Raw genomic sequence first — 27586 nt, 5'->3', positions numbered from 1 at the left:
CCCATTTGCTCACATGCTTCTGCGAGCACGAGTCGGTCCGGGCAAGGGCCGTGCTCAGTGCACAGGGGCGGTTACGAGGCAGGGAAGCCCAGCAAGCCCGAGCTGCGGGCCTGCCTCCTTAACCCTTCAGCGGCGTGGGAGCCCAGTGCGGCCCCATGGTCCTCCTACTGCCTAGCCCCACCCAAGCTCACTGAAGGCACCACGTTTCGGGCGGTGCTTGAGGCTCAGGCCCCCTCCCTAAGGCAGCAACGGGCAGACACTGGCCACAGAACAGGTTGGTTTATTACTTTAATAGCAAAGAGCTGAAAAATGTCAGGTCCCACAAAGGAGCAGAACCTGACCCAAGGCCCGCGAGGCATCTCCACCCCACAGGGGTGCGGGCTGGGCCAGGTAGGGCTGAAGGCAGCAGGAATGGGAGTAAGAGACCGGCCGGCCGGAGAGGCCCTGCTAGGGTGGGCAGACCGGTGCGGGAGATGATGTAGTGTAAGGACCGGGCAGGCAAAGCCTATTCAGGTCTTGTTGAGTGTCCAGAGCGGATCCAGGAGGCTGAGGGGGTCATCACTGGGCCGGGCAGCCCGCAGACCCTGCCCATTATGGGCCTGCAGAAAGTTCTGCTTGCTCATCCGCTGCTTTCCTCGCAGAGAGTTGTCCAGAGAGAAGGCCTCGGGAGTTAGGGAGGCCAACAGCTCCAGGGAGGAGGAGGGGGGCCCCAGGCTGGGGGCCTCAGGTACTGGCTGTTCCTCCTCAGGCTGGGGGGCCTCGGGCTGGGGTGGAGAGACGGGGGGTGGGGGGGAAGACGGGAGCTGAGTGGACTCCGGGAGGCTGGCTGGTGGCAGGCCCGGGGGCTCTACGGGGCTTGGGAGGCTGGCGGCTGGGGAATCCAGGGCCCCGGGAGGCCGGATGCTGAGCTTGGCAATGGTGGCCTGGATGGAGCTGATCGGCACATCCCCGCCAAGAACCAGGTCCTGGGAGTCCTGAGGAAGGTGATTCTGGGAAGATAGGAGTGGGTGGAAACCGGTCCACGAGGCTGGGGCTGACCCCACCAGCCCCAGAGGCTCCTTCCTCACCTTCTGGCTGACGCTTGTGCCAGCCGATGGTCTGCCCGGAGGGGGCACGCCGTGGCGCTGCAGGACCTGTTCCACGTGTCTCACCACCGCCTCGTGGCAGAATCTGAGGTGCAGCTGGACAGGGCCCTCGGCGTGGTCAGCAGGGCAGGGCCTCCCTGGCCCCAGCGTGGAGGGCCCCTCCCGGCACCACCCCCCGCCTGACCCCCCCCTGCCCCGCCCCGCCCCGCCCGCCCCTCACTTTCTCCTGCAGCATGTGCTTCCTCTGCTGCCGCATGCGTCGCACCAGCCGAGGCAGCTCGGGGATCCCGTTGCCAGCCTCCACCTCCTGCACGGCGGCGTAGAGCAGCGCGAAGGCTCCCGTGCGGCCCACCCCGGAGCTGCGGCAGGAAGGGGGCGTAAGCAGGGCCCAGGCCCGAGGACCCGTGGGACCCGTGGGGGCGTGCGGCCGCTCCCCGCCCGGGCCATACCTGCAGTGCACGATGACGGGCGTGTGCAGGGGCCGCTGGTGCAGGCAGTGCGCGTGCACCTCCTGGATGAAGCGCAGCAGGTTGCCGGGGCTGTCTGGCAGGCCTCTGCGGGGTGCGGGCAGGAGCCGTGAGCCCGACCTCAGCGGATGCCCCTACCCCCCCCACCCCCCGCCGGCACAGCAGACGCACAACTCAGGCCAAGTGGGGAAATGGAGGTGCACGAGCGAGCGCTTGAGGCTCTGGTCCCGGAACTGCAGGCTCAGTACCCGCTCCACGTGGGTCTCGGTGGCCCGGACGCTGCTCAGTGCCAGGCTCAGGGCGCCGTGCACCATGGGCTGGCCCCTCTCGGTGGGGAAATAGCGCGCCACCTTTTGCTGAGGGACCAAGAGGCGAGGCAGTTAGGGCTGCTCTTCCAGGGTCCCTTCTGGGCAGCCCCCTCCCCCTCTCACCTTCTCCATCTCGGCCTCAGACACCAGCATGACGATGACCGACACCTTCTGCTCATGCACCATGAGCCAGAAGTCCGCGGCCGTGCCGGGCAGCGGCGCCTGGGTGGCCACCAGGGGCGGGCAGTAGGGCGAGAGCCCCTCCACGCGGCTGGCGTTGATGTAGTCGTCCTTGCCCGAGCGCAGCACCACGCGGTTACTGTCGTAGGGCATGACGTCCTGGTGCCGGTTCTTCAGGGAGTAGCAGCGGGCGATGGCGATGGACCGGCCGCGGGCGTCGTGTTCCTGGGCGTCCTGCAGCTCTCGCCACACGGCGTCCAGGGCCCCTGCGTCCCCCAGCTGGCCTCGAAAGGCCTCCAGCTCCCGCTGCAACTGCTGCAGCCTCTCAGGGTGCTCGTAGGGGTCCCGCTCGATCAGCCGCAGGGCTTGTGGCCGGCGGCCCTCGGCCGCGTCCACCTTTGTAGGCTGCAGCAGGGGCTGCCCACCCCCGGGGGGCTGCGTGCCTCCGTGCTGACTCTCCGGGCTGGAGGACAGCAGGTCTGCGGCCACAGTGCCCCGGTGCACGCATGGGGGCGGCTCTGCGGCAGGGGGCCGAGGCAGCGCTGGGCCGGGCCCTGGTGACGGGGCGGGTGAAGGCACCAGGTGGGGGTTTGGGGTGGGCTGGCCAGCAGGTGAGGGACCTCGAATGGAGAGAGGGGCCGCCGGGGGGCACAGGGGCCTGGGGGAAGGGGCAGGACCATACGCCAGGGTGGGATGGGGAGACTGAGGCGGCCCGGGGCTGGGGAAGGGCAGAGCCCCTGATTGGGGGGGCAGAGGGTCCTGAGAGGGGCCTGGGTAGAGAGGGGTGTGCATGGGTGGCGTTGGCTGTCCCAGGACACCAGGCTGAGGAGCGAAGGGGTAGGGGGGCTGGGGGGGGACCCGCCCTGGAGCCTGGGGTGGGAAGAGGTTCGGATGCTGGAGTGGAAGGGGCTGCTGGGGGGGCTGGGGCCCAAACACCACTCCTGTGGGATGGGGCTGGGGCTGGGGCCCAACCCTGGGGGCTGGAAAACCCGGGGGAATCCCCGGAGGAAAGTGGTGCTGGGCAGGGGGAGCTGTGAGGGGGGGCTTGGCCCCCACAGGGTAGCTGTAGGGCGCAGGCAGCAGCTGCGGCTGTGGTGGGGGCACTGGGAAGCAGGGCTGGGGAGGGGCAGGGCTGGGGTTTGGCCGTGGTGCCGTGTGGCTGGAGATGGGGGCCTGGACACTATCTACCGTGGTGGTGGCTGGCCGAACCCCCATGGCCATCTCAGGGCCCGAGAACTGGGGAGGTGGGGCTGAGGGCAGACCTGCAACTGGCGGGGAGGGCCCTACCCCCCCATAGGGGCTGCTCACCACACCATGCTGTGGGGAGGATCGGGGCATGAGGCCCAGCTCCGGTGTGTACGCAGGGGCTGGGTAGAGGGCAGGTCCAGGGGCCATGGCCATTGCAGGGTGACCTGGGGCCTGGGGGGCCCTGGGCTGCAACACCTGGGTGGGGCCCGAGTAGGTACCAGGAGGTAAGGGACCTGAGAGATAGTGGGGTCCTGGGCCCGCAGAGCCGGGGAAGGGGCTGGGAGGAAACGGGAGTGGGGCGGCAGTTCCCAAGTAGGTGTCGGGTGGCCGTGAGCCGGCCACCATGTCGGGAGGCAGGCTGCGCAGCTCCTCGGGCAGGTCTCCCGTCTCCACTGTCTCCCCCTCCTCCCTCCGGGGCAGCAGCGGCTTCGGGGCGGTGGGCCGCGGGGGCGGCTTCTTCTTCAGCTCCCTGGGGAACACAGGAAGGAGTGGAGCCGCACCCCCGGCAGCCAAGCCTGGGTCTGGGCCGCAGCTGCCCCGAGGCCGTACCCACCTGTCCAGGAGCTGCTGACGGGCCGCCTCGCGGGCCTGGCAGGTGGACTGGGCTCGTTCCAGGAGAGCAGCCACCTTGCTCTCCAGGTCCGCATAGAAGTCCTTGCCCTCCTGGGACTTCTTCATCAGGTCCTCATAGGCTTCGTAGGAGGCCACCAGGGTCTGGAGCGTGGAGTTCCACCTGGGGGGGTGGAAAGGCCAGCAGAAGGTGAGGAGCCACGCCGAGCTCCGGGCGGGAGTCTGGGCCAGAGCGCAGGGCCGGACACTGACTTGTGGTCCAGTTCACCGAGCACCCGCCGCACGGCCGCGTACTGCACGTTGGCCTCTGTCAGCGCCCGGAGGACGTTGTCCTGGGCTGCCAGGTTCTGCTCCAGGTATACCCTCAGCTGGTCATACTTCTTCAGCTGCTCCTCAAACAGCTTCTGAGGGAGGAGGGCGCAGGGCGTGGGGGGACAGACACTCAGGGCCTCGCCACTTGAGGGTGGAGCCCAGAGTCTGAGACCGTCCCCGGCTCACCAACCCCACCTTCATGTCGGAGTGGTCTGTGGTAACCAGCGAGGCCGTGATGTCATCCTTCTGGATAAGCTCCCGCAGCTGCTGCTCCAGGGACACGCGCTGGTCCCGCATCTCCTGCACCTTGGCCAGGATGCGCTTCAGGTTCTGCAGCACAGCCTTGTCCTCTGGGAGCAGCAGTGGTCGGTGAGACCAGAGCCTCCGGCTCCACCTCCCTTCCCACGGGCATGGGACAGGGGACGGGGGTGGGTGTGGGGGGCTCACCCGGGGTGAGGGCTGGCGTGGGCAGGGCAGCCCGGACCTGGTCCAGTGGCCCACTGAGCAGGCGCAGGTTGCCCACGTGCAGATTCATGGCCCGGTGCAGCTCGCTGTTGGTGAAGGAGGCCTTCTCGTGGACCTCCATGTACTTAGCCCAGTCTCGCCTCACCTCGGCCAGCTCTGCCTTGGAGCCCGCCAGGCCGACCCCGGCCTGGCCCAGGGCCTCCTGCAACTTCTGCTCCAGCAGCTCGTCCTCTTCCAGCAGCTCCCTGATGTCCTTCAGGGAGGCCTCCACATCCGTGAACACACCTGACAGTACTGGGGGGGTGTTTGCAGGAAGGGAACGGCTCCTGAGGCAGCCACACCAGGCACCCAACTTGCGCCCTTCCCCGGGTAGACAGAGCCACCCACACGGCCAAGGGCTGGTGTGTGGCCCCAGGCTCACTGAGCAGGGCAGACGCAGGGTGCGGGGATCCACGGAGGCGTGAGGGTGGGTGCTTGCACAACCTCCGTCCTTGGTGAACAGGGGACACAGAGAACGCCGCCGCAGAGGACTTCCGTCACCCACTTGCTTCTCCCCCTTGCTCACCTTGCATGGACTGGACAAGGTTCCTGACGGTGTCGGGCCGGACACTGAGAGCCGCACACTTCTCCATGAGCTGGGGTGGGATGTGGCTGTACGCATCAAGGTTGTCCACAGTCTCAGGGTCCAGCTGCATTGAATCCATGAACTGACTGCGGGGTGGGGAGGAACGGACGACAGGACCAGGTGGGTGCTGACCAACTCTCCCTCCTCTTGCGAGGGTGAGCCCCCACAACTGAAACCAGCTCTGAGATCCTAGCAAAGGCAAATAAGCATCCTGACCTCCACCAATGAAGGTTTGACCTGGCCCCAGAGAACGCACCTGGGGCACTGCTGAAAACAATGGGACAGAGGAACATCGCCCTCCCAAGCCAGGTGACTGTCCCCCTATAAATCTAGCACCCAAGACCATGGGCAGGAAGGCAGAGCTAGGGAACCTGATGCAAGAGGACATTCACTCTTCCTCTCCTTGTTGGAAGCAGCCTTGGGGACCCTGCAGAGATCTGCTACGTTCCCCCCCCACCCACTCCCCCCTCCAGCCCTGCACTCACTCCAGGACCTCGTTCTTGTCCTCAATCTTGGCCATCACCTCCCGAAGCAGCTTGGCCTTCTCCTCACTGCCAAAGTGACAAAGCAGTTGCCGGAAGCTACGTCTTGAGACCTCCCAACCCCATCTGTGCTAAGAACAGGGCCAGCCCCTCCCGCCCACCTGTATAGCGACGAGGCTTCATGAGCAGCCATGGGTACCAGTTTGGCAAAGATGTCAGGGCCTGTAACAGCGGGGTCTGTGGGGTTCACTGGTAAGGGCTTCACCAAGGGGGCGCCTGGGAGAGAGAGGAAGCACGGTGGAAACCAGGCCCACACAAGCCTCGAGGCTGCCTCTCTCCTATTCTCCCATCTTCATGCCCTCCCCTGACCCTCAGCCTCCCCTCAGCTCCAGACCTTTTACAGGCTGAAGGGTGTCCAGTGCTGGGACAGCCTCGTGGTAGATGAAGTCATTGTCCTTTTTGGCAGAATTGTACCTGGGGTCAGAAGGGGAAGTGGAGAGTCCAGCAATGAGGCCACTGCTCTTAGCTACTGGTGGCTTCCTCCCAACGATGCAGGCAGAGAACCAAGACCCTTCCCAACAAGAAGGAACCAAGGCCACCCCCAGCCCCACAGACTCACTTCCCCCCAATGACGTCCATAGTGAAGCGCAGTGCGTCCTGCACCGTGTCAGGCTGGCCCTGTGGGACAGGGACGGGAGGGGGCTCAGCACCAATCTAAGCCAGTGCCAGGACAACCCTCGGCCCCAGCGGGCTTACTCTGGGTTCCCTCAGGGCTCTGAGGGACAGCCAGGCTCTTCCTCAGCTTTACCTTGGCCAACTTGATGGCTTCATTGAGCTTGTCCAGGGCACTCTGGAAGTATGCGACCTACAAGGGGCAGTAGGCAGAGCCCGGTCCATCCCTCCCCCTCCTTCTGCCACCCCATTAAGCCCTGCCTGGCCATGAGGTGACCCACTCAAAGACCAGAAGCCGAGGAAGCAGCCTGCCATCAGCCCAGCCGGCTCCATCTTACAGATCCACCTCCCACCAGCCGTCCCCACTGGGGATGAAAGTGAAGCAGGTGGGACAACACACAAGAAACCCCAGGCCTGCAGCCGGGGGGTGGCCAAGGATGTGGGTGTGAGGGACGGTGAGGAGAGCCTCCCCTCTTCTGTAAGGGAAGGGTCCCCTCTAGCACCTCGTGAACAAGGCTGGAATCAGTCTGAACCCCTCCCTGCCAGAGCTCACTCACCCGCTCACCGAACTTCTGTTGCTCCTCGGCCTGCTTCCCCATGTGCAGCTGGGGTAAGAAAGAAGAGACGCCCCTACTTATTTCCCAAGCTGTGGCTGCCAGGGCCCCCGCCCCCCGCCCCGGCCCGGCGGTCACGGTGCTCGCACATGAGCCACAGCTGCAAAGTAGTAGATCTTCATCTGGACAAGCTTCTTCCAGTCCTTCTGGATCCGGCCCAGCAGGGAAGCAGTGTCAGGGTTCTCCAAGGCCCGGCATGCCTCCTTGTAGTAATCCACCACCTGGGGGCCAGGATGGGGTCATGAGTAAACGAAAGGCTTGCTCTCAGTCCCTCGAGGGCCACCATCCACCCCTGCCCCTACCTGTGCACTGATGCGGGCCACCAGAAAGCTCTTCCTGTTGTCCAACATTGACTTCTCCAGAAGGCACTCCTGAGCCTGGCCCTGGGCAGACAAATGCAGAGATCTTACCCTTCCCATCAGAGGGACCACAGAGAGATCCCCTCCCCTGTCCTCTCTCCTCCCGCCTTCGCTACTCCAAGAAGCACCGTCCTGCTCTGATCCAACTGGGGCTCAAAAGATCAAAGCCAAGGCCCCACTGCCATGTGCACAGGGCCTGGTCCAGGATCCAGCGCCGGCTGTCCCCTCCCCTGGATTGAACTGGGCCCCAACAAGGGCACCTCCTCACCAGCATGAGGTTGACGTTGAGAGTGAGGATCTGGCGACTCATGTCCACGCTGTAGGCATGAGGGAAGTGCTCACGCAGGTAGGCAAAGGCGCCTGCTGCACATTGGAAATGAGTACAGGAGACCTTCATGCCCTGGGAGGGAAGAGGACGACGACGATGGCCAGAGGCAGAGCCAGACAGCTGCCCGTGTCCACTCCCACGGGACAGGATGCAAACCCTGGAGTCAAAGAACACTTAGCCCCCCTCCCTGGTTATGTCCTGTGTCCCACCCACTGACCCTCCCCTCCTCACCTCCTCAGACACCCGCTTGTCCATGGCCCCCAACATGGAGTGCAGCGCCCCTGGGGAGTCAGAGGACATGGTGTCAGAGCTAGCCTTTGTCGAGCGTTAAGGCAGAGGGGCCGTGTTGTCACAGGATCAGGAAGACAGGGTCTGAGAACTGGGGCAGTTGGTCCAAGGACACCCAGAAGGGGAAACTCCCATCCATAGCACCCAGCCTACAGGTCTGGTCTTGAGGCCCCAGGGATGCCTACACAGGACTCAGGCTCCCCAGGCTTCTCCCTCGAGCCACAGTGAGGCTAAGTCATCAGGGTTGATGGCAGGGCTAGTTGAGGCCAGTCTTGTTCTCTCGACTGAACAGCCCAAAGCCATCAGGGGGGTCAGAGCTGTCCAGTCAAAGAAGAGCGGTCACCGCTCCTGGCCAGAGCACACAGCAGCACCACCATGTGGCAGCCAGCCCAGCAGAGCTTCTCCCCAGCAGGGTGGCTGCCCATGGCCCAGAAAAGAGGTGCTGGCAAAACTATGGGGAAGGCTGTGAAGGGTCAGAATCCAGGGGTCTTCTGTCCCTGAACCCACTGCCTTTGTGACCTTCTGCTGAGCTGAGATCCTGGGTTGGCAGGGCTGGGAGGTAGGGCCATGGGGAAAGGGTTAGGCAGCTCACCGAGGTTGTAGAGAATGCAGGCCTGCTCATACTTGATGTCCTCATGGGCCACAGACTTGCCAGAGAAGATCTCAGTCCTGCAGACATGCCACCCCCTTTGTCTTAAGGGAAGGAGCTGGCCAGGGCCTTGAGACCAGGTGAGAGGACCAGCCACCCCAGTGTGGGTCAGAGGGAGGCCCATGGAGACCACACCAAGCCACTCCCCATCCTCTGCAGCAAGAGGGGAGGGGGTTGGGGAAGGGAAGGGGGCCTCCCCACCATCCAAACACACTGGGCTGCCCCAGGCACCCTCCGGGCTGCCCCCCAGCCCTGCCTGCCAGCTCTCACCAGGTGACAGGAACGGCGGCCTCCTGGCCCGAGCCCATGGGGACCCGACTCTGCAGGTAGTGGAGCTGGCCTAGGTACTTGCGGAGGACGCTGCAGCCCTCAAAGTCCCGTGGGACACGGACAGCGTTCTGGGGGGCAGATGGGAGAAGCAGGCCTGCCATCACTTGGGGTAGAGTACAGGCAGGTCTGTCTACCCACAGAGGCCCAAGAAAGAAATCTGCATCTAAGCTAGCAGACCGCACACTCCAAGGGATCCAGAGAAAGCCCACAGCTATGCCTACAGCTGTTCAACAACCACCCCACCAGCCACGGCTGGCTGGCTGAGTCAGTCCCACCTTTCCAGAAGGCAGTTTTACAACAGGCATTAAAAATGTTCATGTACCTGACGGTGGCCCACAGTTCTGTATCTAAAACACACAGTAATAAAAGACACCCAGAAAAGCAAATGCATGGTGAGCATACAAGGATATTTATCACAGTATTATTAAGAGGGTCAGGGGCGCCTGGGTGGCTCAGTCGGTTAAGTATCTGCCTTCGGCTCAGGTCATGATTCCAGGGTCCCGGGATCGAGCCCCATCGGGCTCACTGCTCTGTGGGAAGCCTGCTTCTCCCTCTCCCACTCCCCCTGCTTGTGTTCCCTCTCTCGCTGTCTCTCTCTCTGTCAAATAAATAAATAAAATCTTTAAAAAAAAAAAAAAAAAAGAGGGTCAAATACTGGATGCCACCAAAATTTCCACTAAAGAGGACTGTTTAAATAAATTATGTCAAGACTACCCACAAAAGAAAATACAGCCACAAAGACTGAAGAGTCTCTACTATGTTTAGATGTTCATGACATATTTATTGAGCCAAAAAAAAAAGGTAACAGATGAGCAGTATGATTTCATTTACGTAAAATCGTATAGATACTGACAGCCAACGAGTCAACTACACAAAGATAAAAGATTCTAGGTTATACACCAAAATGTTAAGTGATTACCACTGGGTAACAGGGTTTAAGTAACTTATCCTATTCTGTATATACATATGGAGACATATATTTAATTCTTTATATAGTTTACTCTTTATATCGAACACTTCTACTTTTTTCCTATTTAAAAATTTTTTTTTTTAATTTAAACTCAATTAACATATAGTGTATTAGTTTCAGAGGCAGAGTTCAGTGATTCATCAGTTGCATATAACACCCAGGGCTCATTACACCACGTGCCTTCCTTAATGCCCATCACCCAGTTACCTCATCCCCCCCCCCACTTTCACTTTTTATAAAAAAAACAATAAAGCTATTCCCATTTTGGGGAAATAAACAAAGCAGATGAACCCTGTGCTCAAACACAAGAACAGACAACATCCTCTCCAAGAAGCAGGTACACAAAACAAAGAAGGGACGGGCTAGAAGCACTGTGCCCACCCTCACCCCACCTGCTGGAGAGAACCACAGCACCCCACCATCCTTGCATGGCCCTGCATGGGGAGGAGCTAGGATGAGCCTAGCTGAACGAACAGCAGAGTGGTAAGGAAGCTCTGAGACCACGCCACTCCCACCCCCACAACAAGCCTCTCACCGTGCCTGCCAGCTTTATGCCCTATAAATCAAGAATTTATCTCACAGTTGCAACTGGAAGGTCTTCTTAGAGACAACTCTTCCAGCCCCTGCTTTACAGATGAGGAAACAGGCCAGATCGTGAAAAGAGGATTGCCTGCAGCTCCCCAAGTTTTATCTGGCTTCCATTTCCAGGGGGCGCCTGGGTGGGTCAGTCAGTTGAGCATCGGACTCTCAGTTTCAGCTCAGATCATGATCTCAGGGTTGTGGGATCAAGCCCTGAGTTGGGCTCCGCGCTCAGTGCAGAGTCTGCTTGAGATTCTCCCCTCTGCCAGTCCTCCATCCCAAGCTCTCTCTCCTTTTGTCCCTGTCCCCCCACACACGCATACTCTCTCTCTCTCCCTCTGCCCCACTCCCCTGCTCTCTCTCTCTCTCTCACTCAAATAAATAAATACATATTTAAAAAAAAAAAAAAGGATCTGCACTGGACTCCTATGTAGCTCCCTTAATTGGAGCCTTCCACTGTTGAAACTCTTGGGCCAACTTTTCCAAAGTAAAATAAGCAAACTGGCACTTGGCCTTGGTAACACTGTCTCCCCAATGCTGTAGGCAGTACAACAGCTTCTTGCTTAAGAACTGAGCCTATGTCAAATCTTCTAGATCTGGTTCCCATACCTGTTACTCCACTAACTGTGTCTCTGGTGAGCCACCGTATGGATGGCTGGGACCACACCACCACCTCAGGAGGCTGGGGGAGGCATTAGTAAGTCACGTGGAAGGATGAAGGCCTCACTCTAAACTGCCAAATGAAACCCCCACTCCATCATCACACTTCCTGGATCCCTCATGCAGACTCTCTTTCACCCGGCATCTTTTTTTTTTTCCCCAGGATTTGGCTCCTCTGCCCTCTTCCCTGCCACTGGAAGCTTAGCCTAATGCTGGTGGTGCCGCACCAGGGCTGCTCTGCTCAAGGAATCTTATTTAGAACGTCACATGATGCCACAGGAACTTTGTTTTGTTCACTGCTGAAGCCACAGTGCCTAGACGAGTACCTGAGATTCAGAGAGCCCTCCATGCGTGTTTGCTAAGGGAATGAATAAAGCATGACTGGAACAGTATATGAAGAGGACAGATAAAGAGCTCCTCTTAGGGCGCCTGGGTGGCTCAGATGGTTGAACGTCTGCCTTCGGCTCAGGTCATGATCCCAGCGTCCTGGGATCGAATCCCGCATCGGGCTCCCTGCTCCTTGGGAGCCTGCTTCTCCCTCTGCCTCTCTCTCTCGCTCTCATGAATAAATAAATAAAATCTTTAAAAAAAAAAAAAAAAAGAGCTCCTCTTAGTTCTCTTTGTTTGGGGATCATGCTTTGCCCCAGCTAGAGTTGAGATGAAATTATTCAATATTATGTCATTTTTATTTTAAAAATGGGAAAAAATGCTTTCCTAATATTAATTACAGAAACAGCATTTGGTTATTGCTCATTGTTTATTGCTAAGGGGCACAGGTCAAGAAAAGTTAGAAACATAATAAAATTTAAGCGAATCTTTTAACAATTAAAATGATTTAATCTATAGTGCTTTGGCAATGTTATTTTAACTTTGGGCTTTTTAAATAAAAATGAAATGTGTAAAATCACAATGACTCTCTCTGGGCATGATTGTTTTGTTCTTTGTATTTCTCTTATTTGCCAAGTGTTGTATAGCTTTTATGACCTGTTAATTGATGAGAACACAAAGTGAGTGCACGTGCAGACCCCCCCCCCGCCACTAGGAGAGCGAGCCGCACAGAGACGAGGGGCCGCTGCACCCCCACATGCAGACACAAGCCACCTGACACCCTGACATCAGCACCGTGGCCAGCGCTGCGCTCCAAGCTGACACCTCAACACCAGAATCAAGTCATTCTCACAATTACTAACAATGCTCCGGAAATGTCTGCCGATTCCAAGAATATAAGGAGTACAACCACTGGAAAGAAGGCAAAATCATAATGTGTATATGGTACGACGCGAGTAACTTGGAAAACCCAAGAAAATGAGCTCAAATACCATCCAAAAGAAGACAATTATCAAAATAAATTGCTCAGGGTGCCTGACTGGCTCGGTTTGAGGAGTGTAACTCCTGATCTCGGGGTCACGAGTTTGAGCCCCACAGTGGAGGTAGAGATTAATTAAAAGTAAATAATAAACAAAAAACCCCAAAAAACAAAATAAATTGCTCAACTGCTTTTCTCTATGCCAACTGCAACAGGTGGAAAATATAAAAGAGGGGGAAGGACACTCAATAATAGCAACAACAATAAAAAGTCTGGAAATGAACTCAACAAGATACGTGTAAAGAAGAAAATGTGTATGAAGAAAACTTTACTGAGAAACCTGAAAATATATATACATATATATATGAAGAAATGCAGAGAACAGCAACCTCATAAACATATTAATTCTATCTCATCAATCCGTAAGTTTTATGAGCTCACAAAATTCCCAATGCTATTTTGCAGAACTTGACAAAAAGATTCTAAGTTCATCTGAGAAATATTCATGTGAGAATAACCATGGAAAACTTAAAAAAGAAGTTATTATCAGGAATTAGTCTTACCAGATAGAAAAATGTACAATAGATAATACTTAAAATACTGTGGACCTGGGTGCCTGGGTGGCTCATTCAGTTAAGTGTCTGCCTCTGGCTCAGGTCATGATCCCAGAGTCCCAGGATCGGGTCCCACATTGGGCTCTCTGCTCAGCAGGGAGTCTGCTTCTCCCTCTGATCCTCCCCACTCTCTTTCTCTTTTTCACTCTAATTAAAATCTTAAAAAAAAAAAAATACCGTGGACCTGTAGATGGTAGAAGAGAAGAGGGAATTTTGAATAGACCTAAAGTGTATGTAAGAATTCAACACAGGAGTGTTTCCAAAAACAAAAAGTATAGAGAGGAAGTTAAAGCTCGAGCCTTCCCTCACCTATCATATATGTAAATAAATGCTATATAAAGGTTTAAGTAAAAATCAAATAGCACAAGTACTAGAAGAACATCAGTAACTGCTTACATTTTATTTAGGTGACGAAGTTTTTTTCTCAGTGCATAGCAAAGGTAGGTAAAAGGAATGATGAGATGGACCTGACTTAAACATTTATATGTAAAATTTGAAAAGTCTTCATTAAAAACATAACAAAAACCATGATATGGGGCTCCTGGGTGGCTCAGTTAAGTGTCCGACTCTTGATCTCAGCTCAGGTCTTTATCTCAAGGCTGTTTTAAGTTCAAACCCCACATTGGGCTCCACGCTGGGTGTGGAGTCTACTTAAAAAAATAAAAACAGAAACCAAAAAAAAAACCCAACAATGAACTGAAAAAATTTGCATCATGTAAGACAAAGGAACAATACCAATGTGTGAATAAGTCTTATAAATTAATAAGAACAAAAGTAAAGGCAAACCTCAGAGATACCACAGGTTCAGATCCAGACCACAATAAAGTGGGTCAAAATGAATTTTTTGGTTTCCCAGTGTATATTAAAGTTATGTTTATACTATACTATAGTCTATTAATGCAGTAGCATTATATCTTTAAACATCCATACCTGAATTAAAAAGTACTTTTTAGGGGCCCCTGGGTGGCTCAGTCGGTTAAGCATCTGCCTTTGGATTGGTCGTGATCCCACAGCGGGCTCCTTGCTCAGTAGGGAGCCTTGCTTCTCCCCTGCCTGCCACTGCCCCTGCTTGTGCTTGCTCCCTCTCTGTCAAATAAAATCTTTAAAAAAAAAAAAAAGGGTACTTTATTGCTAAAAAATGCTAACCATCATCTGAGCTTTCAGTGAGTAGTAATCTTTTTGCTGGTGGAGGGTCTTGCCACCATGTTGATGACTGATCAAGGTGGTGGTCGATAAAGGCTGGGGTAGCTGTGGCAATTTCTTAAGAAAGATAACAATGAAGTTTGCCCCACTGATTGGCTCTTCCTTTTATGAACGATTTCTCTGGAGCATGTGATGCTGGTTGAGAACATTTTACCCACAGTAGAGCTTCTTTCAAAATTGGAGTCCGTCTTCTCAAATCCTGCTGCTACTTTTATCAACTAAGTTTATGTGATACCCGAAATGCTTTGTTGTCATTTTAACAACTTCACAGCACCTTCACCAGGAGTAGATTCCAGCTCAAGAAACTACTCTTCCTTGCTCATCCGTAAGAAGCAACTCCTCATCCATTCCAGTTTTATCATGAGATTGCAGCAATTCAGTTCCATCTTCAGGCTCCACTTCTCATTCTAGTTCTCGTGCTGTTTTCACCCACCTGCGGTGACTTTCTCCACTGAAGTCTTGAATCCCTCAAAGTCCTCCATCAGGGCTGGAATCCACTTCTTCCAAACTCCTGTTCATGTTGACATTTTAACCTCTTCCCATAAATCACTATTGTTCTTAATGGCGTCTAGAATGGTGAATCGTTTCCAGAAGGTTTTCAACTGACTTTGCCCAGATCCATCAGAGGAATCATCATCTATGCAGCTATAGTTTCATGAAATGTATTTTTATTTTTTAAAAGATTTTATTTATTTATTTGACACAGAGAGAGACAGCAAGAGAGGGAACACAAGCAGGGGGAGTGGGAGAAGGAGAAGCAGGCTTCCCGCTGAGCAGGGAGCCTGACGTGGGGCTCGATCCCAGGACCCTGGGATCATGACCCGAGCTGAAGGCAGACGCTTAGCCGACTGAGCCACCCAGGCGCCCCATGAAATGTATTTCTTAAGGAATAAGCCTGAAAGTCAAAATGACTCCTTGATCCATGGGCTGCAGAATGGATGCTGTGTTAACAGGCATGGAAACAACATTTATCTCGTACATTTCCATCACTGCTCTTGGGTGACCATGTGCATTGTCAATGAGCAGTCATATTTTGAAAGGAATCTTCTTTTCCTGAGCAGTAGGTCTTAACAGGAGCCTTAAAATATTTAGTAAACTACATTGTAAACACATGTACTGCCATCTGGACTTTGTTTTTCCATTTCTAGAGCACAGCTCAGATTTAGCATAATTCTTCAGGGCCCTAGGATTTTCAGAATGGTAAATGAGCACTGGCTTCAACTTAACAGTCACCAGCTGCATTAGCTCCTAACAAGAGAGTCAGCCTGTCTTTTGAAGCTCTGAAGCCAGGTATTGACTTCTCTCTAGCTATGAAAGTCCTGGATGGCATCTTCCTCCAGTATAAAGGTGGTTTCATCCACACTGAAAGTCTGTTGTGTGGGGTAACCACCTTCATGAATTATCTTCTAGATCCCTTGCTGTAGCTTCTCCAACAGCACCTGCTGCTTCACCTTGTAGTTTTTTTTTCTTTTAAAGATTTTATTTACTTATTTGAGAGGGAGAGCAAGCAAAAGAGAGAGAGAGAGAATGAGCAGGGGGAGGGGCAGAGGGAGAGGGAGAAGCAGACTCCCCGCTAAGCAGGGAGCCCGATGCAGGCCTCGATCCCAGGACCCCGGGATCATGACCTGAGCCAAAGGCAGACGCTTATCCATCTGAACCACCCAGGCACCCCTCACCTTGTACTTTGACGTTAGGGAGACGGCTTCTTTCCTTAAACCTCATGAACCAACCTCCGCTGGCTTCAGACTTTCCTTCTGCAGCTTCCTCACCTCAGAGCCTTCATAGAATTGGAGAGAGTCAGGGTCTTGCTCTGGGCTAGGCTTTGGCTTAAGGGAATGTTGTAGCTGGTGTGATCTTCTATCCAGACCACTCAAACTTTTTCCACATCAGCCAATGCTGATGTGGTTTTGTTACCATTCATGTGCTCATACTGGAGTAACACTTTTAATTTCCTTCAAGAACTTTTCCTTTGCATTCACAACCTGGCTAATGGGTGCAAGGGGCCTACCTTTCAGCCTGTCTCTGCTTTTGGCATGCCATCCTCACTAAGCTTAATCATTTCTAGCTTCTGATTTAAAATGAAAACGTGGGACTCTTCACTTGAACACTAGAAACTGTTGTAAGGTTATTAATTGGCCTAATATCAATACTGTTGTGTCTTAGGGAACAGGGGGACCCAAGGAAAGAGAGAAAGACGGGGAACAGCTGGTCGGTACAGCAGTCAGAACACACCCAACATTTACCAATTAAATTTGCCCACTTATATGGGGTCTTTGGTGCCCAAAACAATTGCAATAGTAACCTCAAAAATCACTGACCACAGCTCACCCTAACAAATATAATAATGAAAAAGTCTGCAATATTGTGAGAATTACCAAAATGTGACACAGAGATATAAAGTGAACAAGTGCTGTCGGGCAAATGGCACCAACAGACTTGCTCCATGTGGGACAGCCACAAACGTTCAATTTGTAAAAACCGCAGTATCCAGGGCACCTGGCGGGCTCAGTCGGTGCAGCACGAGACTCTTGATCTCAGGGCTGTGGGCCCGAGCCCCACACTGGGTGCAGAGATTACTTAAAATCTTTAAAAACAAACACACACGTATCTGTGAAGTGCAATAAAGCGAAGCACAACACAAGGTATGCCTATCGAACTCGAAGAGAAAAATGGACAAAAGACACTGGCAAGTCCTGAAAGAAGATATATAACACATTAACAACTGTGAAACCTTACGATTAACCAAATAACTGAAAACTGAAATTAAATACCCTTTTCACCTCCCAGAGCGCCAGGACTGCAGAGTAACAGCGCGAGTAGGCATGTACATGCTGGGGGTGGAAATGAGAGCAAGCGCATCCTGTTCACCCACTAATTCCTACAGAAACAATCCCAGCGCCCAAGTACACACAGACACAGATTATACTTACCACGGTGAAAACACTGAAATAACTGAATGTTCTCTGAGACCAGACTGATTAAATCACAGTGTCATGGAATGATCACAGGACATTACAAATACTATGGTTCTATGTTCATTGATACAGAAACAAATCCACAGTACATTAAATGAAAAAAGCAGACTATATAAGCTATATAGGCAGTGTAGGATCCTACCGTGTTTTGTTTTGTTTTTTAAAGATTTTATTTATTTATTTGAGAGAGAATGAGAGAGAGCACATGAGAGGGGGGAGGGTCAGAGGGAGAAGCAGGCTCCCCACTGAGCAGGGAGCCCGACGCAGGACTCGATCCCGGGACTCCAGGATCATGACCTGAGCCGAAGGCAGTCGCTTAACCAACTGAGCCACCCAGGCGCCCTCCTACCGTGTTTTTATACAGTATGCACAGTTGACACTCGAACAGTGTGGGGTTAAGGGTGCTGACCCCCCATGCAGTCAAAATTCCACTATAATTTTTGACTTCCCAAACACTTAACCACTAATAGCCTACTGATGGCCAGAAGCCTCCACTGGTAACATAGTCAATTAATACACATTTTGTATGTTATACGTATTATATATTGTATTCTTATAATAAAGTAAGCTATAGAAAAGGAAATGTTAAAGAAATCATAAAGAAAATACATTTACAGTACTGTACTATACAAAACAAGCATATAAGTGGGCCCACACAGTTCAAACCTGCGTTGTTCAAGAGTCAATTATATATAAAATTATACATACACAAAAATTTGTGAGAAGGATTAAGTTTTGTTTTTTTTTTTGCTTTTTAGCATTTTCAAACTTTTCTATCATTAACTTTGCTGCTTTTCAAGAGGAAAAAATATTAAATTAAAATAAGAACACAGTTCCAGGTAGTTTCTTTACCTCCCTATCCAAACTGTCCTGTTCACAAGTGCATAAAAATACTATCCTCCTACCTGTCTGAGCAACTCCAGCTTCTTCAGTTCCTCATTGTAGGCTTCTGGGTTCTCTCCATAATTTTTTAGGACAAACTAGAGAGAGGGAGAGAGAGAGAGAGAGAGAGAGAACAATGTAAACCATGAATACAGGACGCTCCCCTGCTCTCACTTCTGCCCTGAGTCCTTGGCAGTCTAGATCCACAACCACGAGCATATCTGCTGGACCACTGGAAACTCTACCTCAACAACGGGGCAGCACTAAGATGCTAACCATGGGAGCCTCTACCTTTGAGCAAAATAGAAAATACGACTGGACGACCCTACGTGAACACCCTGAGTGGTCTTCACCAGGCTGCAGCCCTCCCTGTAAAGTCCAGGACTCTGGCAGCTCAGGAAGCTGGGGAACTTAGCTGTCTGAAACGGGATCCTACCAAGCATCCCAAAATAGGCCACAAATTCAAGCCTCCATCAAGGACTGGACCTTGCTGCGTTCTGGGATCACAACCATAATCCTAACCCAACAACAAATGTAGGCAGAAGATACCAAACAAGAGTGGGAGTGCAAAGCCTTCTTCACCAGCCCCCCTGGCTAGGAAAGGGCACCACAGTAGAAATGATTTACACTGTCCTCACCTTGAAGAAAGGCCTACAGGTGTGTGATGGGAACGATCCGGAGAGAGAGGAGAAGGAAAAGTCCGTACTCACATCAGAGAGGGGACTGGCATGCCTGGCCACAACAGCACTCACCACCTCAGGAGCTGCCTCTCTCGGAAATGAATGCACTCATCAGTCTGGAGGCACAGCCTGGACCAGAAGACCCCTTGTTCACCTAAGATCAACAGACTAAAGCCGCTGGACTACACCTGTTGCGGTTCCTGCTGCCTGAGTTAGCAATCGGGGCGGGGGTGGGGAGCAGATGTACCCATTCCACAAACACAAAGGGCACTGATGCCCACCTCACAGGTTCCCTAAGGCCCGAACCAAGGTTGTGAAGTGGAGAAGGAAGCTCAAAAGGCTGAAAAGAGGTGGCCTGCTCTGTCCAGCAGCACACTCACACCATGTCTGTGGCCCACTGAACTGTTCTGAGGTCCTTTCCCAGAACCTTTGCCACACAGCTGGGGCACTAGCCACATGGGAACCCGGAAGGCCATGTGACAGCTCCTACCTGCCCTGGTGGGACAGGCAGAGGGGAGGCTCCGGCCAAGCTTATTTCAGCATCAACCAGTCACATTCCCAAACCTCCAACTCTGACCTCTTCTGTTGGTTTTACCTCCTGCAAGTCCCATGTGTCCATGAGCTCTCTTCTCTATCCTCTTGTCACCCCTTCAAATCTACCCCTTACCTAGGGGCAGAGTTCTCTTTCTAGCAAAATCCATGGTCACTCCTGACTTCAAAGCCTTCTGAAACACACACACACCTGGGGAAAAAAACCCAAACACACTTTTCTCAGGATAGTGAGATTATGAGAAATGAGTTGCAATCTAAAGAGAAAAATTGTAATCTGAAAAGGATGTGCAACAATGGCTCCCCAAAGCCTCAAAGGCAAAGGTAATCTCCTAGGCACAGAGTTCACGGCCCCTCACAGTTGCCCCCAGCAGCCTTCAAGGACTGTCTTCTAGCAACTCCCGGGGACCCCCAGCCAACAGTCCTGTGGAACTGCTGCTCTCAGGTCTCAATGCTGTTCACATGGTGTCCCCTCTTCTCTATTAAGACTCAGCTGAGATGTCACTTCCCTGAACTCTAGCTGCTGCTCTCCCTACATTCTAAACATGCCTTTACCAGACTGTGCCTGGCACAGCGGCAGGGTCATGCCAGTGACACCCCTCCAACCCGCACCAAACAATGAGTGCATCGGGAATGGTTGGGACCTTATTAGATGTGTTAGATACTTAACAAATGGTTGCATTTACAGGAAATGCAGAGGATGGATGAACAAACTGAAAATACTAGAAGAAGACACTTAAGAAAAGTCCAAAGATGGAACATTTTGCCCAACAGTTAACCCAGTCTCTGAAAAAAATCAGTGTCATGGGGGTGGGGGTAAAGAGGAGACTAGCCTAGATTTTAAAAGATTAAAGAAACAGAACAAAATACAATATGGGAACCTTGACTGAATCTGAATTTGGGGGGAAAGTCATAAAAATATTTTTGGGGGGGCACTTGGCTGGCTCAGTGGATAGGACATGTGACTCTTGATCTCAGGGTTGTGTGAGTTCAAGCCCCACGTTGGGTGTAGAGATTACTTAAAAATAAAATCTTTAAAAAAATGCTTTGGGGACAATAGGTGAAATTTTAATAAAAATTATAGTAGAGGGGCGCCTGGGTGGCTCAGTCGTTAAGCGTCTGTCTTCGGCTCAAGTCATGATTCCAGAGTCCTGGGATCGAGCCCCGCATCGGGCTCCCTGCTCCGCAGGAAGCCTGCTTCTCCCTCTCCCATTCCCCCTGCTTGTGTTTCCTCTCTCGCTGTGTCTCTCTCTGTCAAATAAATAAATAAAATCTAAAAAAAAAAAAATTATAGTAGAAAATTTTTGTGGATTTTCTTACGTGTGATGATAATATGGTTATACAGGAGAAATGTCCTTACTCTTAGGATGTGCTGAGATGTGTACAACTTACTTTCAAAGCTTCATGGGATATACATATGCACATGTGTATATGTATGTGTGTGTATGTATATAAAGACACACACAAAGAGAGAACACAAAAATACAGTGAAATCAAACTCTTTAGAGTTGCAGAGCTCAGAACAGAGTCTGGTCAGTATCTGAAGCTCCTGAAAAGAGCCTGAGAGGGAAGGCCCAGCAGCAGGTAGACCTTGGACCCTGCCACCACAGACCAGGAGCAAGAAACTAGAAGGCAACAAAAGGACCCCAGTGCACTTACACAACTAACAGCCAGTTAGGGTTGAGAGCACCAGAGAACCTCCAGAGCCTGCGCAGGCTCTGGGGCAGCTGGAGATCCTTTCCTGAGGGAACAAAAAGACCTATAGACATGTCTATGTTAATTGAGAGCATGTCCAGGGACCAGAGCCACTGGGGGTAAAATAAAAAAGGAAAGGAAGGAGTTACAAGTGCAAAATACTAAGAGAATGGAAAGGCCATTTCCAGAGAGAAATATGTATATGATGTCAAGACCTCTAATAGGGACTCACAGGCATTAATTCTTGATTCTCACAAGCTTATGAGGTATAGTATTTCCATCTTACAGGCGAGGAAAATGAGGACCAGATTAGTTATGTAATCATTTGTAGCAGCTGAAGGTCACCTAGCAATTAGGTGGAAGAGAAGGGATCTAAACCAAGGTCTGTCTTGATTCCAAAGACTATGCTATTTCCATGATACTACTCTTTTTTTTTTTTTAAAGATTTTATTTATTTATTTGACAGAGAGAGACACAGAGAGAGGGGGAACACAAGCAGGGGGAGTGGGAGAGGGAGAAGCAGGCTTCCCGCTGAGCAGGGAGCCCGATGCAGGGCTCGATCCCAGGACTCTGGGATCCTGACCTGAGCCGAAGGCAGACGCTTAACGACTGAGCCACCCAGGCGCCCCCCATGATACTACTCTTTTACTGAGCAACAGAATTTTGTTACAGAATTTTGTAGGTAGATGAGATCACTGGAAATATTCATCCTAGATCCTGACATTCTTTTACAGATTGGAAAAATGGGAACCAGAGATTAGCAATGGCAGTGCTAGAACCCCAAGCCAGGTTTCCTGACTCCTGACCCAGGGATATTCCATTTTGTCACTTTCTCTTCTATTAGCATGTTCTCACTTTTCCGTGTATGGGTCCCCCTCTCCACCAGGTGTTTAGCTTTTGCTCTTAATTTGATATAACATCTTGGAATTTCATGGTGCTAATTAAAGCAGCAATCCAAGAAAAAAAGAGAATAAAAGGCATCACATGTGTTAACGTTACCTTTGTTCACCATACACTTATTTCTTTTTTCCCCACTTGCAGGATTTACTTAAATATGAGGCATTCCTTGGGCTGGTCCATGGAAACACAAATAAAACTAAGTCCCACATACAGGACTGTTAATAAATACAATATATGCTTTGCTACTGAATTTCAAATGAGATTAATTTTATTCAGAAAAAGTTTTATTGCCCCTTGATGTCAGCAAGCCTAAAACCAAATTACAGGCTAATAACAGCGAGGATGAGAAGAGTCCTTCATCCTCGCCTACTCTAACACCTAGCCCTACAGTCAAGGATTATCTCTCCACATCTCTTCTAAACAACACCAGCAAGGACAACTCAAGTTACATCTCCTGGCAGGTGCTAGAACTAGACTAGGTCATTCAACCAACAGTTGTGAAGCAGTCTCCACACACAAGTATTTATTACGCCACGAGTAAAGGAAAAAATCTGGAGTGAAATGGATACAGGTTTTTGGTGTACGAGACTAAAGTCAGAGAGAATGAACTGGACAATGCACGTCATCTGCTCCTGGAGCCATTCTGCTGTAAAACACAACTGGGCAGACAGGTTCGGTGACTCCAAATCTGTGATAAGAGAAAAGACAGGTCACCACCAGAGATAACTGGCAATGTCCCATGCTCCTCACTGCTGAGGAGGCAGGGTCCCCTTTTAGGCCTCTGGTCATCTCCTTTTCTGGGTATGTGGCAAGTGTTTCAAAGGAGTCAGCTACCCATGGGAAATCGAGAAGAGGGAGAAAATTTCCACAAACCTAAAAACCAGGCTCTACCTACAAGTGAATAAGATGAACTGTAAGACGGGGTACCTGGGTGGCTCAGTTGGTTAATCGGCTGCCTTCAGCTCGTCATGATCCCAGGGTCCTGGGATCGAGCCCCACGTTGGGGGGGATTCCCTGCTCTGCGGGGAGTCTGCTTCTCCCTCTCTCTCTGCCTGCTGTTCTGCCTACTTGTGCTCTCTCTCAATCTGTCAAATAAATAAATTTTTAAAATTAAAAAAAAAAGATAAACTGTAAGAAGAGGTAATAAGAGTGTGCACTCTGTGGCGCAGGTCAACTGAGCGCTAAGACCTGTCTGAATTTGGAGGAGTGTGGTACAACAGCCAGGCAGCTAAAGGGGGCCTGAGGACATATGGTTCAACCTGAGTAATGAATGGGAAAAAAGGAATTCCAGTAAGAACCAGAGCAAGAACAATGACCAGATGTGGAAGAAGAGGCTGACCGTTCCTATAGGAGAGGCCTGGGGGAATGAATTAGAGAAAGGCAGGCTGAAGCCAAGTGGTGGCAGGCCTTGAATAGCAGGCAAAAGTTTCTCTGAAGGAACCTGGTGGAAAAGTGGAGATTCAGAGATCAATCCAAGCCAGAGTGGCAGGAGGGGAGAGGCCAAGAAGCCACCCAGTTGACAGGGCAGCTACCACATGATACATATGCCCTTGAGGAAGGGTTACTATGTGGATCATCAAAAGATAAGCTCCATGGAAGCAGGGATTTTTGTCATTACGTACAGCCCTGAGTTCCCAAGGCTGGCACATACAGTCACTCAATAACTATTTGTTCAATAACTGGATCAGAGATGGATGTTAACACTTAAGTCCAGGTGAGCTTGACTTAAGCTCTAGGGCAGTTGATTAAGGGCAGGTGTTTGGGACCAGAAGAGAAAACAGCTTCAAATACCAACACTTGTCACCAAAACACTCAGTGATGAAGAGTACAAGTCAGCCTTCATCAGTTTCCAGTGAGTCAGCACTCTGAGCTCCAAAGCACAGGTAAGAAAGTGCAGAGACAGAAGCATTTTCCCACCAGAAAATTATGTGGGCCCCAGTATCCCAACCTAAAGCTTGGCACTACAGTTCCAAACCAGCTTGCTGTTTTCCTGGCTCTTCTTTCTTTCTTTCTTTTTTTTTTTTTTTTAAGATTCTATTTATTTATTTGACAGAGAGAGACACAGCGAGAGAGGGAACACAAGCAGGGGGAGTGGGAGAGGGAGAAGCAGGTTTCCCGCTGAGCGGGGAGCCCAATGCGGGGCTCGATCCCAGGACCCTGGGATCATGACCTGAGCCGAAGGCAGACACTTAACGACTGAGCCACCCGGGCGCCCCATTCCTGGCTCTTATTTCACGTTACTCCCTAATTGAAGGCACGTCCATCAGGAGCAAAAACCAATACTAACCGTTATGAAAGGTCTTTTCAACAGCCCAGGCCTTACAAAGAAAGAAACCCTTTAGCTATCTGGAAGACTCCTATTCATCCTTCAAAGCCCACCAAGCCTTCTCTGATGGCCCTTCCTTAGGCTGGTACTTCTGTACACTGCGCACATACTCTTCCAGTGATACTGCCATTTAATTTTTAAATTTCCTCTACTAGGGCGCCTGGGTGGCTCAGTCATTAAGCGTCTGCCTTCGGCTCAGGTCATGATCCCGGGGTCCTGGGATCGAGTCCTGCATCGGGCTCCTTGCTCGGCAGGGAGCTTGCTTCTCCCTCTCCCTCTGCCTGCCGCTCCCCCTGCTTGTGCTCTCTCTCTCTCTCTCTCTGACAAATAAATAAAGTCTTTAAATAAATAAATAAAAATAAATAAATAAATAAATAAATTTCCTCTACTGAACTGAACTCCGTGAAAGAAAAAAAAAATTGTCTCTTATTCACCTGTATTACCAAGGTAACAGTGCTCAACAGATTGACTTCAAGAGAGCCCATTTTTACCCCAGTATCCTAAATTAAATTGTACCTCTCAGCTCCAGGTCAATGGTGAAGGTTCCCATGGCTGAGAAAAAGGGCAGAAGAGGACAATGGTATGAGTGGCAGAGACAGAGTAGGGGTTCTAGGGTTGGGGAGAGGGGTCCAGGTCAGGAAGACTTCCCAGGCTGAACTGGCTTCTGCAGTGTCCTGCAGGAAGAGTTCCAGGGTACCTGGAAGGAGTTGGCCATTCGCAAGCCCAGCCTACCCACAGGCTGCTATTCCTTTTCGGTGGGTTCATGCAAATACATGCCACAATCTTAACCTATCAAATAAATGGCAGTATCTTTCCCAACCCAAAGCACAGGAAACAAAGAAAAAGAGCTGATGTCTAGGAAGTGAAGAGTTTCTTCAGCATCTGATACCACCTCAGGCTAAATGGCTAATGAGCAACTACTGTCAGGGAGGCTCAGAGAGGCTTCCAGAGAAGTCATGACTCACATAAAACCTTGTTGGTTAGGTAAGAGTGACCAGAGTATCAAAGGCTAAGTTCAAACAAAAATATCTCCTAGGATTTTCTGGGTTAAGATTTTACCACTAATTTCCATAAATTTATGGTCACCATGTCTAAATTCTCTCTCAAATGTCATTCAGTTATTTCAGAAACATTTTCCTGAATGCCAACTGTGTAGAGAAGACCCCGCTAGACTTCAAGGAACACGGAGATGCTTTTCAGGTCACCTAGAATTGAATAGGGGAGTTAAAACATAGCACACATACTAACACCAGGAAAAGAATGGAAAAAGGGATTCCGAGAAGAGAAAGATTAACCTAGGTGGAAGGATTAAAGAATGCTTTTGGAAGAGAAAGAACTTAAATTGGACCTTGAAAGAGGGACAGAACCAATATACAGAAATTAAAGAAGGGTCCCATCCCACAGGACAAACAAGACCGCTCTTCTGGGTGGGAGGAATTCTACAACCAAAGGCACAGAAGAGCAAACATACAGAGAATGTCAAGAGAACAGCAAATGGCTGACTGTGAACAGAATCTGTATCAGAAATACATAGATCAATTGAGGCGCCTGGGTGGCTCAGTCGTTAAGCGTCTGCCTTCAGCTCGGGTCATGGTCCCAGGATCCTAGGATTGAGCCCCTCAGCGGGAGGCCTACTTCTCCCTCTCCCACTCCCCCTGCTTGTGTTCCCTCTCTCGCTGTGTCTCTCTCTGTCAAAATAAATAAATAAAATCTTTAAAAAAAAAAAAAATACATAGACCAAGCATACCCTGGGCCCTCAAAAAATACTGAAAGGGCTGGGGTTGGTCAGGGAGAACTCTAAATGGGTTAGGGCTGAACTAGAAAACAAAGGAGTTTTGTTGTGCTTTAGAAAGATTCATCTAACTGTACTTGTATGAAAGAGTAGATGGAGAGAAGACCAAAGTCTGGAGAAGAGGTAACAAAACTCTTAAGTTTTAGATTAATCTAATTTCCTGTATTCACAAATGAGGAAACAAATGCCCAAAGAGGTTTAGTTTAAGGATGGAATCAAAGGAATACAAATCATTAGTGTCTGAACTAAGGCAGTGGCAGGATAAAGAAAGGAAGGGAGAGAGCTTATTGGGGGAACTACTTCCAAACCTATTTTCTTTCTCGGATCCCTTGAGTACCCTGCTGAGTGGTGCACCATCTAGATTACCTGGGACTGACTTTGGCAGTTGCTCTACTAAAACCACAAGGATGCCAACCTGCAACGACCTGGTAGTTCCTGTTCACTCCTGCTCTGACCCAATGCTCCTAGGTGGCCCTCCCCACCTAGGGGATGTCCCGGAGGGCACCCTATGCTCATTCAACACACCTGGCCTCTCTCTGTGCCAGCCCCACCTGATGTCCCCACAGAGGTCCCTTGCCTCCATCACCACCAGACTTGCCTGTCTCCCCTGTCCAACTGAAGGTTCAACACAACGACTGCTAAGGTTTCTCCAGGAGCTACAACACTGTTTATATCCTCCGGGCGGTTAAGAAAAGCAGTAACCCTTCCAAAAATGACAAGGAACCGTATCTTTTGGTCCAAGGGGGCTCCGGAATACGGTTCTTCTTAAGAGACCAGAGAGAATTGCACCAACTGTCAGAGAGACCCCAGTCGCAGAGGTCAGGCATTCCTCTGGCTTCCACCTTCAAAACACACACACTGAGCCACATCCCCAGCGTCCGTGCCAGGAGGGTCCTGGACCGACTGCGCACCTAGGGCACAGGTCAACGAGACGGCCAGGGCCGCCCACCTTCCCCGCGGGGCGGTCCCGGCGTGGAGGAGGGGCGGAGCAGAACTAGGTCCCAAGCGTCACACCGAGGAAGTGCGGTGCCTCGGTGGGAACCGTGGACGGCCCGGAGCAGAAGTCGGGAAGCGGATTTCGACGAGACTGTGGGTGCTAGCCCCGAGCGGGCGAGGAGGGGACAGGACTGTCTGCAAAGGGTGGCCCAGGCTGAGGAAATCCAGCGGAGGCCCCTCCTGGCCTCACCCGACCCTGCGACCAGGGCCTAGGGAGATGATGGTCGCGCAGGGGGCGTCACGCGCTGGCAGACGGCGCTACGCGGGAGAGGTGGAGGCAGTGGGGGAAGCACTTACTTTCTTCACGGCCGGCTGAAAGAGGAAGTCACCGGCCTCCTTCAGGTCCAGCCAGATCATGGGCATGCGGGGCACGGCCTCCATGGCGGCTAGCGCCCGACCGCCACCCGGCCGCTCCCCTAGCCGCCCCAGCGGCTGCCTCAGCTGCTGCCTCAGCCGCGCGCCCCGCCCCTCCGCGCC

At 51.7% G+C, this 27586-nt stretch overlaps 1 protein-coding gene across 2 annotated transcripts; it reads right to left on the bottom strand.

Annotated features, from left to right (window-relative positions):
* Window positions 1-275: 275 nt before the first annotated feature.
* On the bottom strand, window positions 276-27586 carry PTPN23 (protein tyrosine phosphatase non-receptor type 23). Of its 2 annotated transcripts, none has more exons than XM_081801021.1 (25): window positions 27407-27586; window positions 18195-18269; window positions 8923-9050; window positions 8596-8672; window positions 7947-7996; window positions 7656-7787; window positions 7331-7411; window positions 7118-7249; window positions 6972-7019; window positions 6551-6607; window positions 6362-6420; window positions 6137-6216; window positions 5904-6018; window positions 5746-5811; window positions 5180-5346; window positions 4618-4929; window positions 4366-4520; window positions 4111-4262; window positions 3842-4021; window positions 1984-3757; window positions 1724-1908; window positions 1535-1639; window positions 1306-1444; window positions 1068-1181; window positions 276-989 (listed from the first exon to the last, which is right to left on the bottom strand). In XM_081801021.1, exons 1-25 carry the CDS (start codon window positions 27488-27490, stop codon window positions 510-512), a joined length of 4947 nt encoding a protein of 1648 aa, XP_081657147.1. In that variant the 5' UTR covers window positions 27491-27586; the 3' UTR covers window positions 276-509. The 2 variants fall into 2 exon arrangements, with proteins under 2 accessions (XP_081657147.1, XP_081657149.1); XM_081801023.1 differs by having other exon boundaries at window positions 5201-5346.

The sequence above is a fragment of the Leptonychotes weddellii genome, chromosome 1 (assembly GCF_054177405.1).
Source record: "Leptonychotes weddellii isolate Sample4059 chromosome 1, ASM5417740v2, whole genome shotgun sequence".
Taxonomy (NCBI): domain Eukaryota; kingdom Metazoa; phylum Chordata; class Mammalia; order Carnivora; family Phocidae; genus Leptonychotes; species Leptonychotes weddellii.
This window is presented reverse-complemented; position numbering and strand designations above follow the sequence as displayed.

Excerpts from the sequence above, each read along its gene's own strand:
- PTPN23 (XM_081801021.1), bottom strand. The coding sequence starts at position 27,490 with ATGGAGGCCGTGCCCCGCATGCCCATGATCTGGCTGGACCTGAAGGAG. Across the intron at positions 5,812-5,903 it reads GAAGCCTCGTCGCTATACAG|TGAGGAGAAGGCCAAGCTGC; the intron begins GTGGGCGGGAGG and ends TCACTTTGGCAG. Across the intron at positions 1,182-1,305 it reads AGCACATGCTGCAGGAGAAA|CTGCACCTCAGATTCTGCCA; the intron begins GTGAGGGGCGGG and ends GGCCCTGTCCAG.